Below are 20278 nucleotides of genomic sequence, written 5' to 3' on the forward strand. Positions count from 1 at the left end.
ATTTTAAATTTATGTATTTAGTTGATTAGGGTACAACGGGTCGAGGGCTACATGGAAGTGGGTAATACCATTGTTTCCACACTAATATTATTTTTTTCCCCTGTATCTGGGGTCAGGGGAGAAACAAAGGGAAAAGCCCTACCTTGCCTCCCACCCATCCCACATCCCCGATGTGAGGCGCTCTGAGGGTCCTGCTCAAGCAGTTTTGATAGTTCCACAGGTCTGAATTGCTGCCAGTCTCGCTGTTGCGCTTTTAATCTTTTAATAGTTTTGCTGAGATACATTTCATGTGCCATGTAAAATTTACTAGTGGGCTTTAGGAATATTCAAAAATGGTGTTAGTATCACACCATTTCATTATTATCCTTTCCCCCACCAAAACGTATACTCAGTAGCAGTGACTTCTGATTACTCTTTCCCCTCAGTTCCTATCTATCAGTGACCTCTGTGTTTTAGATTTGCTTGTTCCACACATTGCATGTAAATAGAGTTAGACAATTTGTAGCCTTTTGTGTCTGGCTTCTGTCACTTAACCAGTCATTTCAAGATTGTTGTTGTGATATGAATTGGTACTTCATTTTGTTTTATGGATGAGTAATACTCTGTTGTGGCTATGGCACATTTTATTTATATCTTCACTAATTGATGAACATTTGGGTTACTTCCATTTTATGGCTTTTATGAATAATGCTTTTGTGAATGTTTATATGTAAGTAGATTGTTGAGTTGGTCACATGATCCTTTTTTGTTTAAATTTTAAGGAATTGACAAACTACTGTCCAAAGTAGCTGTATCATTTTATATATCCATTTATATTTAAATTTGTTCACATTATTGCCAACATGTTGGTTTGTTTTAGCTTATAGTGATTCTATTGAGTATGAAGAGGCATCTCTAATTGTAGTTAGCCATTAGCATCTTTTTATATGTTTATTGGCCATTCCTCTTTGGTAAATGACCTAATTTTTATGTATGGTCACCAAATACGGATTTAAAAAGTCAGACTTCTTTCATTGTTCTGTTTTTTTTGCGCTAAAAAGAAAAAATATCAAAAGATCTCTTTAGAGATAAATTTGTATGGCCATTGTTAAAGTACATAAATGTAATCTCTTCGTGTTTAAGTGATAATTATTCCTAGCAGTTAAAGTTGTTTACTTATTGGTTTTATTTTTTTGAGTGATAGGGTTGGTGAAAGGTCCCTCTTCTCCCCACCATCCTCCCAATAGATGATTCACTCTGCAAAAATGCGTGGAAGCCAGGAACTCAATTCAGGTCTCCCACATGCCTAGCAGAGACCCAAGCCACTTGAATGATCACTTGCTGCCTCCCAGCTGTGCTAAGAGGCTGGTGTTGGATTCTGTCAGGCAGGAGCAGTGAGGTAGTAGCTGATACTGGTGACATCCACTGAGGCTTTGCAGCATGAATACCTATGTGCAGGGTGGGCTTCCTCCCAGCATCCGAGGACCAAGCAGATGCTGGGCGACGACCTTTTATGACCTAGCTTTAGAAGTCACAAAGCATCACTGCTAACATTGCGATGCACCTCCCTAAATTCAGGAGTATAATCGGACCCTTGGGAAAAAATGTCTGCCTAATGTTAGTATGTAGGATGAGAAAAGTTGGAAACTCTAGTTTGTACAGTAAATATACATAAAACTTCAGTTGAAATTAGTTTTTGAAATTGTATTAGTGATGTAGTTAAAGATATATAGTAGTTTATTTAACTAACATGGGATTATTCCTTCAGTGAATGTTTATTCTGGGCACAAGTTTTGCAACACGGCAGGTAAAGCTGCTGCTTGGAATGTCCTCATCTCTCTCATGTCAGAGTCCCACCTGTGCTTCCAAATCTGTTTCCCACTGATGTGTTCCCGGAAGGCAGCCAGTGATGGCTTAAGTGGTTGAATCTCTGCCAGCCCCATGGGACACCAGGATGGAGTTCTGGGTTTCTGGCTTGATGTGGTTGCTCTCAGTGTCTACTGGTCCAAGTTTTACTTCAAGGCTTTTCTCTCATTAGAGCTTCATGTGCTGTCCATAGTGTCAGCCTTTCACAGGTAGTCTCTGCAAACATGACAGTTTCCTGCTCCGGATTCACTTTGGAACAATTATCATTTGCTGTTGGTTGAAGGAAACATTTGGTACAGTATTTTAAGCGCTAACCTAGCTGTGTACAGGAGTACTTCTGCAAACTCATGGAAAGGCCACCATCATGCAAGGAGGTGAAGCCACTGCATGCCATGCTGGCTTTCCGTATTGGAATGCTGGCTGGAGTCCCCACTACTCTTCTGATCTGCTTTTCCGCTGACATCAGCTTGCTAATGCTAACTTGGGAATAACCCAGCAGATGGAAGCTCTGTCTTTCCTGCCTTTCACATAACTATGATAACTGCATTGGGGCTGGTCATGTGCTGCAGCCATTTCAGCTGCTGTTTGTGTCCCAGTTGGAGTCCCAGCTCAATCCTCCTGTTCCTGGGAAGCAGCAGATGACAGCCTGTCATGTAAGAGACCTGGATGAAGTTCCAGGCTCCTGGCTTTGGCTTGGTCCAGCCCTGGTCATTGCAGCTATTTGGAGATTGAACCAGTGGAATGGAAGATCTCTTCCTCTGTCTCTCCTTGGTTCTGTCATTCTGTCTTCAAATTCATTGTCTTTTTTTTTTTAATTATTAAAAAGTTCATGGAAAATGGTATTAAAAGAAATCTGTTCGACACAGAAAATTGAAATCTGTATGTAGTCTTTTTGGGAATACAGATTTCCATTATTCTATAAGACCTCCTAGGGATGTATAACCCTAGGAAAACAGTGGACAGGAAAACAACCCAAACATAATACATACAGGACTTCAAGAATTGCCTTACAATTAGCTCCTGGCTGTTCGTCTGCTCTAGAGTTCATATGCTGTGGTGTGCAGGACATGCTTTATTTCCACCCCTGGGCTTGCCATTTCTGGTTTGTTGTGAGTCTGACTCAGTTTATCCTGTGCCCTTTGGTTTATTTTTCCCTCTTGATGTCTTTCCTCACTGCTAGTTTTTCCATGTATTATCATGAGTACCCTTACACTTTCAGCTTATCAAAAGAGCTTTCCCCCTAGTGCCCAACTATCACAGTGCCGATACTACAAATATTTCACCTGTACTATGGGAACAGCCTCTGCCTGCCACAAAGTTGGGGAACTGTGGACTTGGTTCAGGATGAGCCTTTGCTGCCCTCTTCTGGTGTTACTGCTCTAGCTGGCATTTGTTTAACTCTTCTGCATGGACAGGTGTTAATACATTGACAAGAAATTGTGTTGATTGTTTCACAAGTCTGAGCATGCTCGAAGATACTGCTTAGCCTGATACTGCTCATACCATTCAGACCTTACATCATTCCATTCAGTGCAGCTTCATTAAATTAGGTCTTAAAGCTGGATTTTGAAGGAAGAAAGTAAAAAAATAAGTTAAGAAGTAAAAGATTTGTCTTTATTGGAAAGGCAGAGAGAAAGAGAGAGATCTTCCATCTTTCATCTACTGTATTACTCCGCAAAAGGCCACAATAGGCTGGAGCTGAGCCAGTCCCAAAACCAGAAGCCAGGAGCTTCTTTTGGATTCCCCATGAGTTGCAGGGGCCCAAGCAGTTGGGCCTTCCTCTACTGCTTTCCCGGACCATTAGCAGGAAACTGGATCGTAAGAGAAGCAGCCAGAACTTGAACCTGTGCCCATTTGTGATGCTGGTGCTCAGGCCAAGGGCTAATCATGGTGCCAGTCCCAAGAAAGTCTAGTCTAGGAAGGAGAGAATGGAGCTAACTTTAGGAAAAAAGACTGAGAAAAAAAATGTTTTGCTTTATTCACAACCCATTTTCCTGTTTTTGTGAGTTAGTTCTCCCTGGTAACTTAAATATTGAGAAAAACAGAATTACCCCAACTCTGATGTGTGCACCTGTTCTTCACTGTTCATTGAGCATGACATGCTACAACTCTTGCTAGATTTAGTGAGACTTAGTCCTTTTGTTTTCAAGGAGTTTATTGTCCAGCAAAGGCAAAGTGATTAATGCTACCTTGGGGTAAGTAGGAGAGAGGCTGTTAACCCCAGAATAGCAGTAGAGTTGTTGGACTTGGTAGTGGACATATTGGCAAAATAGCCCGTGGTGCAGGGGGAATTCTCTAGCTTTCTCATTGCTAGAGATCAGGGAATTCACTAGGGATATCCTGCATTTAGTTATTGCATTTTTCCCTCCATGGGAATAGTTCATCGGTATCTGGACAAATGATTATCTATAGCTCATCAACATTATTTTCAATGTCTTAACATAGAAAATTCCCCCTTTCCATTTGAGCGCATCCTCTGCTGTCTAACGTTGCCCCAACCTGAGCAGCAGTTACAGCTAAGGAGTCCGGACATGGGATTGCCTGAGGAGCTTCCAGGTTAACCAAAGGAGCAAATACTTACTAAATGCTGTTAGGTGCTAGGAAAGAAGTATGCAGAGGGCCAAGAAAGATTGAAACCTCTTAGTCACCACTTTGTGTCAGGTTTCTTTGGGTAACCATTATTTCAGTGTTCCTTGATGTGTAGAAATACAAAATTGATTAAAAAACAAAACACACATTAAGGAAACAATTCGGAACTAATTGTCTTGTCCATCTTCCTATAGTGCTTGAACCTTTTTAATTATGTCAAAATTGTCAAAAAAATATTAATTTAAAAAAAACCAAGCTTTACATTTGTCAGATTATTAACCAGCAGTATATTTAAAAATGTATTTCTGACAGCAGTACCCTTCAAATTCACAAGATTGAAAAATAATTCCCTAGAAGCGGATTGTGAATTTCTGAGTGAGGTTTGTCTTATGTATGTTTTAAGATTAAATAAAAACAGGAAATCTGAGCAGAAGTTTAAGTATAGTTGGCTAGCCAGCAAATTCTCCAGAACATTTAATGAAAACGTAACATCAATCTTAAGAGAAATACTTTTGGAGACTAGAAAAAACAAGAATATTCACAGATGCATTTTCTTTTTTCTAAATCAATACTGAAGTGAGCTTTTCTTGTTAAAAAAACTGGTTTAATACCTAAGAATATATTTGTATAAGTCACACATTACGGAAAAAATCATGCAACCATAGATGCAAGATATTTTGATAAAATGAAACATACCTGTTATTTTTAATAATAGATTTATTTTTGATGATATTTACATAGTTGAGATGAAACACTTGTGACAAATCTCCAACACATTGGAACTAGAGGAAGAAAACCTTATTTTGCTAAATGTATCTATTATAAATGGCTACTACAAACATTGTATTTGAACATTGAAAGTTTTCCAATTGAGACTCAAAACCTAACTTCTGTTCTCATCTTTTTATCACTATTCTACAGGTCCTAGGCAGTTCAGTAAGACAAGAGGGAAAAATCAGATCTGTTAGAAAGAAATCAAGCAATCATCATTTTCTGTTAGCTAGGATTTTAAAAAGAGATTTATTATTGTATTTATTTGAAAGGCACAGTTTTAGAGAGCGAGGTCAGGGCTGGACACAATTTAAGCCAGGTGCTTCTTCCAGGTTCCCCATTTGGATACAGATTCCCAAATACTTCGACCATCCTCTGCTGTTTTCCCAGGTACACTAAGCTCCATTTGGGTTTCCTACAAGGGTGTCATGATACCAGCCTCTTGGATCATTTTAATGTTGCTTTCCCAGGTGCATTAGCAGGGAACTAGATTGGGGAGTTGAGTAGCTTAGCTTCCAACTACACCCCGTTCTAATGTTGGGTGCTGGTATTGTGGGTGGTGGCTTAGTCTGTCTCACAACATCAATATACCCAGGAGTTAAATAGGTATAGAAAATCCAAGAGAATAGAGACAAGTTAATAAATAAATTCACTTAGGTATATATACCTAGAAGTTGAAATGTACAAAAAGATACCAAGGTAAATCATTGTGAAAAAAAATCAAAGAATTAGATAACTAGAAAGATAATTTTTAGCATGGAAGAAGAGGCAGCATTGTAAAGATACCAATACACCATTCTTCGTGCTCAGCTCAACACTGTGCTTGTCAGAATCCCAGCAATGTCTCCTGTTCCTTCTCTTGAAGTTTGGTTGGAAATTGTAAAGCCAATTGTAAAGCCAGTATATGATGAAGTGTCAGATGTTCATATGGGGGAAAGGAAATAACCAAAAATTGTTTCCTACCTTAACCAAACCATAAGCCAATTCCAGGCCATGTGTAGATCTCATTGCAAAGGGGGAAAATAACAAAAATTCTAAGGAAATAATATAGGAAAGTAAGATTCAGAAATGGAAGAAATTAATTATATGTTCTTTCAGGAATGCTCCAATAGAGAAAACCAAGATATTATAGAAGGGAGAGAGTGAATTGCTAGAGTCAGATTTGAGAAGGAGAGAGGTAGATGAGATTTAGAATTGAGGAGTAAGGCTGCAGTTATGCACTGGATGACCAGTGTTAAAATCCAGTACACTGTGTAGAGTGATAGATGCTTGCTGAGTTCCATTTATAGCTGCTTTTATCAAACTCCATAATTGCAGGTATAATAGACAATTAGAGTGAACCATTTGAAGTAAATCAGTTTTTTATATTTGGCAAGAAGTGAACTGGGTATCTCTGAATGAAAAGTGTTTGTTTTTTTGTTTGTTTGTTTTTAAGATTTATTATTATTGGAAAGCTGGATATACAGAGAGGAAGATCTTCCATCCGATGTTTCACTCCCCAAGTGAGCCGCAACGGGCCGGTGCTGCACCGATGTGATGCCAGGAACCAGGAACCTCTTCCGGGTCTCCCACGCGGGTGCAGGGTCCCAAAGCTTTGGGCCGTCCTCGACTGCTTTCCCAGGCCACAAGCAGGGAGCTGGATGGGAAGTGGAGCTGGATGGGATTAGAACCGGCACCCATATGGGATCCCAGTGCATTCAAGGCGAAGACTTTAGCCACTAGGCCACGGCACCGGGCCCTAATGAAAAGTTTTTAGACATTAACAATTTTCACTTTCAAAAAATTTTGAAAGGCAGTCTCAGTCAATTCTCAAAGCTCTTGTTTTGTAAACAAATCTTGTGCTGTTCTCTAACCTTGATCGCTGCAGTTAAGTTTCACTAGCCACCTTTCAAGTGCTGAGAGTCTTCTCTAACTGGGTGGTGCAGACATGCACATTTCCATCATTACAGACACACACCAAAGAAAACATGTGTTCAACTTTTGATGATTAATGGCTATGCTATAATATGGCCCATCTGGTCTATCAATTAGGTGTTTACTAGCAGCCAAATACTAGATTTTTTTTTAAGAAATCAGAAAATATTGCACTACAGATTTCAAACTATCCAACCCAGTTTGGTAGCACTGTTTGTATATTTAGACAGATTTGTATGCCATTTGAGAGGTTCAAAGAGTTTCTCCACAAAGAAAGGGCTGGCAGAAGCACAAGCAGGTTGACAGAGGTTTACAGGTGAAGGATGCTGGAGGACTGGAGTCTGATTTTACTGCTGAGAGTCAGTGCTTGAGCAATATGCCCCTTATAAATCGGGCAACTGCCCAGTGCTCGTTTTGCTCCTTTTCCCTGTCATCACCACCCACGTGCAAGCCTGCAGGAAAGGCTGTTCCTCAGTGCGCTGCATAAAGAAAGGACAGGAAGATTCTGATGGGAGAGCTGTAATGTAAGGGGAACCACAGCAGCATGCGGAGGTTAGAAACAAATGATAACGGATGCAACTGCATCATAAAGTGAGAAAAGCTTTGAAATTGTGGAATTTCCAAGCTTGGCTGCCTTTGAACACTGGCAGGGCTTTGCTGTAGTCTTCTAGGTAACTGGCCTATGTAATGGGGCTGTGAGAGCAGGTCTGTTCCAAGAGCCTGTTAGCGCATTCCAGCTTCCTCTTGTTTTAGATATGCCTAGAATGTTACTGTGGATCCTTTGGTTCAGCAGCCACTAAGCACTGGTAGTGTTCCAGGTTTTAGTCGGTGGCGAGACAAATATACACACATATTATCATATTATTCATAAGTAGACAGTACTAGGTTCAGAGGGTCCCGAAGTATCACTGGGTTCTGTTCCCCCATTTTCTTGAGGCCCTGGGGGAAGGAGAGTACTTAGAGCAATGCTGTAGGAGGTACTGCTGGTTTTATATTGCTGATCGGTACTTATTAATTTTGCCCCATCACCCTTAAATATGATCGCCATCCTTGTAGGAATCATCAGATTTCTGCTTTAAAGATAGACCACCTTTTCCATTATGATCCCTTGACTGCCCTCTCTCCTTATCAGTTTTAGTTATGAGAATTCCTTTTCGGATCGTTAACATGATCAGATTCGGATTCGTTGTCCTCACCTTGTAGTCTATCCTCAGCAATGTCTGGACAACTCACTGGATTGTGAAACGCTTCTATCCACATACCGGTTAAAAAAAAAAAAAGTCCCTGCCTTTCAGGCTTCGTGAATGCCTGTTGTACACATTGAGGTTGGTTACTGTCAGGTTCCTGAGGGCTGGCGATGAGCAGCACAGAGCTGCAGCAGTGTCAGGGCAAGGCAAGAGTCGGACGAGTCCGGCTACCGAGCTCTGCTGCAGCCGCTCCGTGCCGACTGGTGGCGAGGCAACCCTACTGCGCAGTAGTGCTGCGCACTGGGTTTCTGTTGCCGGAACTAGCCCGGGTGGGAACAAAGGGGGCTCGGCGCGCGGCCTGGGCGCTGGGAAGGGGCGGAGCGCTCTGGCCATCCCAGGTCTGTGCGGGCAAAGGGGAGGGAGGGCGCTGTGCCCGCGCTCCCGGCGGCCTGAGAGCGTCTGCGCGCGCAGCCGAGGGCACTGCGCCGGCGCGCAGCCAGCCCGGTCTGCGAGCGTCCAGGCGGGGCGCGGCGGGGCGGGGCCGGACCCCTCGTGCAGCGCCGGGGACCGTGCCGAGGCCCGGGCGGTTGGGGCGCGGGGGCCGAGAGGATGGAGCCTCCGAGGCGTTAGGACTCTGTCAGGACTGAGCGTGCAGCCGTTGTTTCCTGGCGCGACTCGTGTGATGGTGCCAGGAGGAAGAAGGAAGCGCCGTGACAGCGCCTCAGTGGGAGCCCGGGGTCCAGGGGTGAGGAGGCCCGGGGACGGCGGAGCTGGAGAGCTGGCCTGTGGCCGGTGGAGCGGTCGCAGTAGGAGGCGGCGGCCGGGCGAGGAGCCCCGGGAACAGCCCCGCAGGGCGGAGCCTCCCCTCGCAGGTACTGGCCGCTGCGGCTGTCGGTGCCCCGGAGGGCGTGATGGGCCCCGGCTGCTCAGCGCCCGACGGGCGGAGGTCTGGCCCGGCCGCTCGCGGTTCTTTGTTCCTGTAGCGGCCGCTGTCTGGGAGCCGCGGCCCGCCAGCGCCTGGCAGATGGCCTCGCTCTCCCGCTCCCTCCCTCTGTGCCAGGCGCAGGTGAAATGATGTCACCCAGAAGAACGCGGAATGCGGTCGGTCGGAAGGGTCCGCGCTCGGCCTCCCGCGGCTTTCCTCTCGGGCTGAATTTGTTCTCAAGGGGTGGAATTGCTTCCTTTCAGGGATGAAGAATGAGCGAGGTTGGTTTTTGAAAGGGGGAGTTTTTCAGGTTGGCAAGAGGCGTTGAGAATAAAGTTTTTGTTTTCGTGTGTTTGCCTTGTAAGGGACAGCGATTTTCTTTGTGTTATAACAATGTGTGCTCTTATTTCGTAGAAGTTGGGAATGCTAATTGCTCTACGATAAATAGAGATTAATACTTACATGTACTCTTGAAATAAGTTGCCATTCCTTAAGCAGTGGGCTTAATGGGTGAAAAATTTAAATGTACTCAGTATTTGTACACAGTCGTTTGTTAGTAACTTGGAATCGCCAACCTTTGAATTTTATTTGGGCTTTGATTGTAAGTACTGTTGTACTAAGCACCTTTCCCACAAGTACCTTTAAATAGCAGGCAGCCCTTAGGAGTAGGCTGAAAATAACCCATTGTATAGGGACACTCGGAATTAGTAAAATTGTTCCTTTCTTCAGGGTACGTTGTCTAATGGGAGTTCTGTAGAAGTAATACTTGGAGGTGTCAGATGGGCTGTGGGAAGCTGTCATGAGCGGAACACGGATATTCTACCTGGAGTTTAAGCTGGGATTCACATAACCTCAAATCTTCTTTCCCCGTGTCCCGCTGGTTTACACATGGACTGTTACAAGACCTAGTCCTAACAGTTGGGGATCCTAAGGGCCGTGTGGGCCTCAAGTCCTCACCTGCAGAACATGAGGTGAACTGGACCGTCGCTCTGGTCCCTTCACCCTGAGACCAAAGAAAAAATAATTTTAATAAGTTTGTGTTTTTATAGTTGTCAGGACTCATATATTATCATCCTGTTTTCATACTCAAACTAAACTGGCAAATACTTGTTTGGTTAAATAGTTTTCTCTGTTAGAGCCACCTGATTTGGTGCCAAGAGTGAAGAGGCTAGCAAAGGGAGAACCATAGCTGCACGTGTTAGCATCATAATCTAGAGTGTGGAGCTGTTGTCTGCCAGGAACAGGACGGGGTTTTAGTAAAATTAAACCAGCTGACGGGCTTGTTTTTCACTCTCTTCTCTGAGGCTGCAAATGGCAAGAATGAGTAAGAAATCCTTAGGTATATCTCTGCGCTGATTATGTTCTCAGTACAGGAAGGTTGGTTTGGAGAATCGGGTCTTTTACCTTATTCCATCTGGTTTTGCTCGTTTTGTGCTATGCCTGGTTTGGTTTAGGTCACCGCTGTTGTGTAATCTTGCTGGAGATGTAGTTCTTGATTAGTGCTTATTGTTGCATAGCATTAATTACTAGATCTCTGGTTTTTCTGTTAACTACATTTATCAGACACCAGTGTCCACTTTTCTAGTTAAGAACTTTAGAGACAACAAATTGCAAAAGTGTTTGACTGTATAGTTCTTGCCCAGTTCACTCATTGGCAGATAATATGACAATGTTTACTTAGAGGAGATCAGGCAGAAGCTTAAACCCTGCTAAATTAACAAGAGAAATCTGGATGTAAAGAGATGAGGAAGAGAGAATCATATACATACTCTCATTTCCTCCAACTGTGAAATCTGTCCATGTTCCTGTTTGAATGATGTAAACATCACTGCATTGTTCACCTGTAGTGCCCTGGTGTCTTCATTAAGTTCCTGGTAATTGTTCTTCACTAGACCAATGCTCTTTGAGGGCAAGGGCTATTGCACACTGTGTCCACACATCTAGAATATGGCAGCTATGCAATGAATATTTGAATTATGATTAATATTTAGTAAAATACAGAGAGCAGATATCTTTTTAACTCTTGTGAATTCTGCAGTTTTATGTAAAAGTATTGATTTGGGCTGTTTATGGTCTTGCGGTGTTTGAAATCTTTGCAAACCTTCGAGTTTGCCAGCCTAAGTAAAATGATTTTAGACAGACTTGTTTTGAAGAGAGAAAATTCTTGTGGTGGGAAGGAGGGAAAAATCATTAAAAATGCGTAACTCCCGTTTTTCCCAGTTGCCCTCCTCCTTCTCAAGACCTGTGATAGAGGAGCTTGCTGGGTGCCTCTGTCTCGGTCACTTCCCTTCCGTTGCTCTTGCTCTGTGGGGCAGTGGACATGGGGAAGGAAGTGGGGGCACCTTAGCTGTTTGCACTAGTCCCGGTTCTCCTGTGCTCGCTGGAGACGGATTCATTTTGTTGTTTGCTTTAATCTGGTTTTTAAAAATAGTTGTTCCAGTGCTGCACAGTAATGATCCTCTCTTAATACTGCCAATTAGCTTTTCAAAGGCTAATTTTTAGAAAAATACATTATGATAGTTAGGTAAAGGTAACAAAACTTACTGGCTTTCAGTGTGTTTCATGTGACATCTCTGTGTGAATTGTTTAAGCTTTGAGAGGAATGACTTAGATATTTGTCTTGAAACTCAAAAGACAGTAAGTCTTGGAATTTGGGTACTATCCACTGTTGGGATAGTGCTTTTCTAGAAACAGGAATCTTGTTATTTTTTTAAAAAAGATTTATTCATTTTTTTTAGAAAGTCATATCCAGAGAGAAAGATCTTCCATCCGCCATTTCACTCCCCAAGTGGCCACAATGGCTGGAGCTAAGCTGATCTGAAACCAGTAGCCTGGAGTTTCTTCTGGGTCTCCAACATGGGTGCAGGGTCCCGGGTCCCAAGGGTCCTGGGCCATCCATCCCCCCACTGCCTTCACATGCCAAAAGCAGGGAGCTAGAATGGAAGTGGAGCAACCGAGACACGAATCGGCACCCATTTGAGATCCTGGTGCATGCAAGGTAAGGACTTTAGACACTAGGCTGCTGCACTAGGCACTTTTTAAAAAGTATTTTGTTTTTCCTCCCTCAATATCCCCCTTCACCTCAGATACATAAATAATATAATAAAATATATATATATTAAAAAAAAGTATTTTATTTTTCATTTGAAAGGCCAAGTTAAACAGAAGAAGAGACAGAGAGATCTTCTCTCTGCTGGTTAACCCACCAGATGGCCACAGTGGGCCAGAGCTGAGCTGATCTAAAGCTAAGAGCCTTGTACTGCTTCCCAGTCTTGAAGGGGGTTCAAGGGGCGTAAAGACGTGAAGCGACCAGGACTTTGACTGGCGCCTGTATGAAATGCCGATGCAGCAGTCAGAGGCTTAGTATACTGTGGCCGCTGGCCAGCTCCGTCTTACTATTTTTTTCTTACCTATCATCACAATACCCAAAATGACCAAAACTTTTTTAAAAGCAGCCTTACTGTATAATTTACATACCATAAAATTGGTTTATTGATTCATGTCAGTGGTTCCTTACTACAAGATTGTGCAGACTTCACCACAATACAATTTTAGGTTATTTCCACTATCCCCAAAAGATTTTTGTGCCCATCCAGCTCTGCACAATGCATGTCTTTTTTGGACACAGTCATATTCCGTATTGTAAGATTCTCATCCTTACTATACACTGGCAAAATCAAGAGAAAACTGCTTTCAGAAATTAAAAGCTGGGGGGTGGGCAGATTTGTCTTGGGCTCAATGATCCAATTGTACTCAAAGGTAGGGAGGTCCCAGGCAATGTGAGGGGTTTAAATATCACAAAGGAACATAGCATACATGAGCATTTCTTGATTATTCTGGGGGATCAGCATAGTTGATAACTGCTGTTGAGTAGTGATCTGTGGGAGATGAATCGGCTCTCGCCCTGTGCTGATCAGAGCCTATATGTGAGTTCCTGAGAGCAGGCCCAAGTCGTTTCAGAGATTTGGCCGATTATTTTTTTTCGGAGGTTTTTTTGTTTGTTTGTTTTGTTTTTGTGGTTTTTTTTTTTTGAAGATTTATTTGAAAGGCAACGTTTCGGAGAGAATGAGAGACTGGTTCATTCCCCAAATGGATGCAATGGCCAAAGAAGGTAGGATTTTCGTCTGGGTCTCCAGAGTGGGTGGAAGGGGCCAAAGAACTTGGGCCACCTTCCTCTGCTTTCCCAAGCTATTAGCAGGGAGCTAGCAGGCAGCTAAATCCCAGTGGAGCGCCCCACATACAAACTGATCCCCCTGTGGGATGCTGCCTTTGCAGGCAGCAGCTTAAGCTATTGTACCATAGCACCAGTTCCATACCCCGTAGTTTTTAGAGTGAATTCTCAGTTTTCTCTTCCCAGTTATCTTTTTTTTTTTTTTTTTTAAGATTTATTTTTATTGCAAAGTCAGATATATAGAGAGAGGAGGAGGAGGAGACACAGAGAGGAAGATCTTCAATCTGATTATTCACTTCCCAAGTGACAGCAACTGCCGGTGCTGTGCTGATCCGAAGCCAGGAGCCTGGAACCTCCTCCAGGTCCCCAACGTGGGTGCAGGGTCCCAAGACTTTGGGCCGCCAACTGCTTTCCCAGGCCACAAGCAGGGAGCCGGATGGCACTGGGCCCTCTTCCAAGTTTGTTAAGATCACTTTTGTCTCAAGTTTTTTTAGCTTTAGCTCCAGTTTTCATTATAGCATTTAATTAATAGATTGTTAGTATTTTCCAAGAGTCTGACATTTTTGATTATGAAGACGAGGGGAAACACAGTGTGTGGACTTCTGGGTTGCTTGGATTTGACATCTTTGTTTTACGGATGGTGCCTTTAAGGGCCTGACTCTGCATCTGGTATTTTATTTTCTTCTTTTAGAGTTTGGCATCATGTGAATGGTTTTAGTTTGGATTTTGAGCACTTTATTTTATAGAAAGTACGTTATTGAAAACTGGCCTAGAAAAAAAGTCATTTACTTGCACAGCCTTTGCCAAGGAAATGTAAGTGCATGAAGGAGGGTGCTATCATCAGAAGCAATTTTAGAGGAAGCAGTTCTGGACAAGCTCTTGTCCCAAGCCCCATGTTGTTTTTAGCACAGTAACAGATAATGATTACTACAGTCTCCAAGAAAGGTTAGCTTGTTGATTATATTATGGGTACCAGAAACAGGGGAAGGCCACGTTTTTTAAAAAAGCGATACTAAAATAGTGAGGTGTTGTTGCTTAAAAGGTTAAACTGTCTTGTGAAGCTTCTGTTTTCATTTTTGCTAGGTGGATTAGTCATGTGCAAATTGACATTGAAAATGAGAAGTTCTGGGAGTTGCGGATTTACTGCTGACTTGGGTTGTTTCCATAGCAGAGATTTTCAAATATAGTTTGTATACTGGGAGACAGTTATCAGACTAAGAAGAAAGTACAGCTTATCAATTCTCAGATAATAGTGAAGCCTCATTAATTGTAACTGAGGGAGAATTAGTGAAAAATAATATAAAGATTATTAACTTTTAAAATATTTTTATTAGAAAGGCAGAGCATTAGATTTGTGGAGAGAAGGAGAGACGGAAAGATCTTCCCATCTGCTGGTTCACTGCCTAGATGGCCGCGATGGCCAGAGCTGAGCCAATCTGAAGTCAGGAACCCCTCTAGGTCTCCCATGAAGGTGCAGGTTCCCAAGGCTTCATGCCGTCCTCTTCTGCTTTCCCAGGCCACAAGCAAGGGAGCAGGATGGGAAGTGGGACAGCCAGGACATGAACCGACACCATTATGGGATCCTGGCACTTGCAAGGGGAGGATTAGCCAATTGCCTTTGCAATAAGCTGAATGCAGCAGTTTTGTCTAAGCGATTGAAAAAAGATTCTTCCCCTGGAAGGACTTGGTTCTACCTTTAGGACCTTTTTCTGAATAAATTAGACCCACCATGGCAGTCTTTTTCTTGATCAACTTAAAATCATTAAAATTCTCCCAGTTTGTTGTACAATTTTATCACGGGGTGAAATCTGTCAATTTTGTAGTTCTACCCCACCTATAATGGAGATTGTATGGGGAATGAACACGAGGAGGAAACCCTAGGGAATAGATTAAGTAGGTAGCCTGCCTATCACACGTGTTCACACACTAAAGTGTGTGTGATTTTGTCTCAGTGAGAATGGTTTAATCAAGGCCATCCATTCACTTGTCCCAGACTCATTTTTAATTATTAAGATTGAATTTAGGTTTCTACGGTGACATGTTTTTCCTGTTTTGTTTTTTCTGTAAGTGAATAGAACACTGACTGAAGAGGCTTTTTTTGGTCTCATTGTGGGTAGGGGAGAAAATGTTAGAATATGTTGAATAAATTTTGACCACAGGGGCTAGGATTGCCAGGTTTTAATTTGTTTATGACCGATGTCTTAAATTTTCAAAGGAACAAAGACTGAAGGAGAGGAAACTTATTTTTTAACCTTCCAACAACCAGTTTCTTGGGCTTTGCACAACTATATAATGCCCAATGTAAGCTGCTTTCAGCATTAAGTTTAAAGCCACTCTATAAAGGTTACTCATTGTGTGAATTAAAAAATAAGAGAATCATACAAAGGTTATTAAAGCTACATAAAGGAGCAAATTTGAGAGAGAGCATTGCTTCAGGTAGAAAAAGCATTCTTAAGCTTGAGTGGAGCTCAGTCAGGCTCCCATCAGTGTTCTCATTTGTTTACAGTATTTGGATATGATGCTATAGTTAGCCACTTGGATTCCTCCCTTTCCTTTCCTTTCCTTTCCTTTCCTTTCCTTTCCTTTCCTTTCCTTTCCTTTCCTTTCCTTTCCTTTCCTTTCCATTCCTTTCCATTCCATTCCATTCCATTCCATTCCATTCCATTCCATTCCCTTTTCCTCTTTCTTTTAGAATTAGCAGCTCAGGATGAATTCTGTGTTTTTACTTTCTTTGCTCATGTAACTTCATATAGGAGACAATTAGCAAATATTACTGATTCAACTGCTTCTCCACAGTGAAGAATGGTACTACATTCTTGTTTTCAGTACAGAGATGAAAGAATTTGTTTGTAGTGTACTAGTGAATTCTGAAGTTATTGTCTTCAAATGTTTTGCTTTTACTCCTAGGAGGGTCTTTGGGGGAGCTAGTTTTGCCAGTAGCATGGTTAGCTGTCTACCAGACTCCTGACACATCAGTAATGAGGCTGTGAGGGGCTAAGGAAAGTAGTGGCAACTGCTGTAGAAGTGGAGTTAGCATTATTCTTCATGATCCGTCTCTGCCTTCCTGTCTGGCACCTTCCTTTCTGTACAGGTAGACTGAACATTTTATGGTTTGTTGCCCACACCGTTGCCTTTTGACAATTATCATTCTATAGCACCTAGTATCTATGCTATCAAAGTATTTGTATTAAACAATGACTTTTTTTTTAAAGATTTATTTATTTTCATCGGAAAGTCAGATATACAGAGAGGAGGAGAGACAGGAAGATCTTCCGTCCGATGATTCACTCCCCAAGTGACCGCAACGGGCCTATGCACGCCGATCCAAAGCCGTGAGCCTGGAACCTCTTCCAAGAGTCTCCCACATGCAGGTGCAGAGTCCCAAGGCTTTGGGCCGTCCTTGACTGCTTTCCCAGGCCACAAGCAGGGCGCTGGATGGGAAGTGGAGCTGCTGGGATTAGAACCCATGCCCATATGGGATCCCGGGGCGTTCAAGGCGATGACTTTAGCTACTAGGCCACAGCGCTGGGCCCTAAACAGTGGCTTTTTAATAGCATGTACTTCTCAAAATGGGAAACCATGCCTTTAGTTTTGGTCATTTAGTGTGCCTGTCATTGGATATACACCAATATGTAAGACTGAGTAAATGAATGGGCATTGAAACTCTTTAAGCAAGATGGCATTCAAGCATACCATTTAAAAACATTTTTTGATTGACACTTTCTCCCCCTGCCCCCCTGACTGCAATATCCAGGGCTGAGCTGAGCAGAAGCCAGAATCCCAGAACTTCGTTGTGGTGTCCTATGTAGGTACACAGACCCAAGCACTTGGGGTCATCATTCTGCTGCTTTTCCAGATGCAGTAGCAGGGAGCTGGATGGGAAGTGGGGCAGCCAGGACTCCAGTTAGCACTGGCGCTGCAGTCTATGGCTTAACGAACCATGCTACAAACCCAGCACCTTCAGTCACAGGATTTAGAACAGGGACAAGCAAATCCTCAACCCTCAGTCCCCAAAGAGAATTTACGGTCACAACACAGTGATGATGATACAGGAAATATGATCAAGCTTGTTTATATATGAGTGTAAGCAGATTAAGCATTTAAAGCATGCGGTCATTTTCTTTGGATTTAATATCTTGTCCTTTATTCTTCGGAATAGTTGTTAGGTTTGTGTTGACTAGAGCTCAGATCAAAACATGAATACGTGATTATTATACATCATTTATGATTGCTACAGAATTTTGCCACAAATATCAAGTCTCATCTTTCTGTACATAATCATTTGAAAGTTTAAAAAAGTCTAAGAAAGACATTAATCTTAACCAGGCCAACACTCATCATTCTGTGTCTATTACATTATTTTACCATTGATTTTTTTCTTTCTTTTCTAAAATTTATTTATTTGAAAGGCAGAACCAGATTTTCATTTGTTGGTTCACTTCTCAGTGGCTGTAATGGCCAGAACTGGGCTGATCTGAAGACAAGAACCAGGAATTTCTTCCAGATCCCTGATCTCCCATGAGGGTGTGGGGGAGCGGGGTCCAGTTGGAGAGGTAGAACAAGTGGAAATTGAACTTGCACCCTGATGGGATCCCATGTTGTAGACAGAAGCTTTACCCACTATACCATGATGCCAGCCCCACTTTGGCCCTATCTTAAGTTTTCTTCACAAGAAGTCCTTTAGGGTTTCAGAAATAACACTGACAGAAAAGGTAACAATGGATATTTTTGAAACAGGAGGGACATGATATCTTTGAGGTGTGCTGATTTGCTTAAAAAAAGGTTTTTATGAGAGATCAATGACCAGGGACAGCCTTTGCCATTCTTGTGTTTCGATGTTTAAAATTAATGTTTGCTTTCTTTTCAGTATCTGCTAACAAAAATCACCAAATGCCTAGAAAATCCAGCTGTCCATCATAGGCATGATTCTTCACATTGGTGCAGCTAGCCATGAACTATCCTTTTCTTCTCCCTCTTTTTCCCAGATATCTCCCGAGGCCAATTCAGCACCTCTACCTGGCCATCCTAACAAGGTGATTTGTGAAAGGGTGAGACTTCAGAGCCTGTTCCCTCTTCTCCCAAGTGATCAGAACACTACCGTTCAAGAGGATGCCCACTTCAAAGCTTTCTTCCAGGTTCTTATATATTTACCCTTTCCCTACATAGGGCTGAAAGTCACAGATTGTAGGCAGGCTTGAAACAAAAATCTCAGTAGCATCTTATTTTCTGTTGTATGTGGGAATATATTCTTCTTAGAAGGTTTCTTTAATTTAACTTTTCCAGCCAGCTTTTTTGAAGAATGTTTGTCTTCTCTTGAGCTACTACTATTAATTGTTTGATCCGTTAATGTTCTTTTTGTTTGATCTTTTGGTCTTAACAGTTTGTCCTAAAAAGCTAGGTTCTGTAGAAAAGTAGAAAATATCAGAATATATGAACTTGTGGAGGAGCAAAAAATGGCAACCTCTTTTAAAACAGTTCCTGCTTACAGTAATGTACATTTCAGAAAGAGAACTTGGTTACTTGCCTTCTGTGACTTTTGGTGCCTTTGGCTAAAATATGGTTTAAACTTCTAAAAGATTTATTTATTTGAAAGAGTTACATAGACAGTGAAACCTTCCATCCACTGCTTGATTCCTCAAGTGACTGCCCTGGTCAGCAGTTGACTAAAGCCCAGAACCAAGCATTTCTCCCAGTCTTCCTCTTGGGTGGTAGGGAACCAAGCACTTAGGCTATCTGCTGCTGCTTTTCCCAGATCTTTAGCTGGGAGTTGGATCAGAACTGGAATAGTCAAGGCACGAACTAGTGCCCATGTGGGATGCTGGCATTGCAGGCAGATTTTTTTTTTTTTTTTTTGCTAGGCCAGTTCCATGATTTAAAATATGAAACAAGAGAGGTTTAAGTGACTTAAACTATTATTAGGCTATAATAATGTTCCTGGCATCTGCTCATAAAAATCTGGGGCTACTAAACATTGAATCCATATCCCGCATGTTCTAGTAATGGATGTCACTATTACCAGAAATGGAACCAAAATACATCATCACTTCTACACAGTGAGTTTGTGGGCCACTTCATCTATTTTTTGTATATACACCGGCCATTGATAATCAAGGCTGAGACTTCAGGGTAGAGCCAGCTAATTTTATTTTTGTGTAGAGGTAACAGGTTGGGGATGGGGCTAATTTGAAAAAATGCTTGTGATGCATTTTAAGTTGGAGATAGAAAATGTCCAGATATAAGTCTTATAAGGATCCAGGGTTCGAAATTTGTACCACATACTCTGTTTTACATGTATTGGATCCTTTTATTTTGCCTTTTTTCTTTTTTTCAAAGGCAGAGTGACAGGGAGCATTCCATCCTCTGGTTCACTAGTGAAGTTGCCATGACACCCAGATCTGTGCCAGAAGCCATGCACTCCATCTTCCCTGAGTGCCATGGAACCAAGCAATTAGACCATCTTCTCTGGGTTTCTTAGGCAAGTTAGCAGGAAGCTGGATTGGAAGTGGAACAGCCAGACTCCAAATGGTGCTTCCATTGGGATGCCGGCATCCAGTCAGCAGCTTAAATCTGCTATGTCACAGTGCTAGCCTCTTTATTTTTAAAATCTGATTAAGCTAGTCTTTTTTTTTTTTATTGAGAAAGTAGGTTTAGAGAAGCTTGCTAAGGTTCCTAAAACATCCAGGAACTATTATTGGCTGAGCAGAACCAAAATTTGATTTTAGCTGTGCCTTATCTATTGTATCATACTGTCTAGATGCGTCAACAGGTAAACTGCAAGCACAGTGGTGTATTAAGAGGTGTAGTTATCTGCATTGAATTAAGTGGCATTTTGACTACCATTTTTGATTGTGGCTGAAGTAGTTGACTATCTGATAC

At 42.2% G+C, this 20278-nt stretch overlaps 1 protein-coding gene and 1 long non-coding RNA gene across 18 annotated transcripts in view; one reads left to right on the forward strand and one right to left on the reverse strand.

Moving 5' to 3' along the window:
- Positions 1–20278, forward strand: part of RNF38 (ring finger protein 38) — a 120124-nt gene that overhangs the window by 57510 nt on the left and 42336 nt on the right. For 2 of the 17 annotated variants that reach the window (XM_058672901.1, XM_058672905.1), the window contains exon 3: positions 18388–18537. The exons of 2 other annotated variants lie outside the window; for them this stretch is intronic. In XM_058672901.1, the coding sequence (XP_058528884.1) occupies positions 18388–18537 (150 nt within the window). Of the gene's footprint in view, positions 1–8848; positions 9179–9226; positions 9513–18387; positions 18538–19809; positions 19878–20278 lie in introns of those variants that run through there. 13 more of the 17 variants (XM_058672903.1, XM_058672908.1, XM_058672906.1 and 10 more) reach the window with 12 other exon arrangements.
- LOC131481958 (uncharacterized) lies at positions 7971–8447 on the reverse strand. The gene is made up of 2 exons (XR_009246667.1): positions 8316–8447; positions 7971–8058 (listed from the first exon to the last, which is right to left on the reverse strand). It is a non-coding gene; the product is annotated as an uncharacterized LOC131481958 (long non-coding RNA).

Source organism: Ochotona princeps, chromosome 14, assembly GCF_030435755.1.
Source record: "Ochotona princeps isolate mOchPri1 chromosome 14, mOchPri1.hap1, whole genome shotgun sequence".
Taxonomy (NCBI): domain Eukaryota; kingdom Metazoa; phylum Chordata; class Mammalia; order Lagomorpha; family Ochotonidae; genus Ochotona; species Ochotona princeps.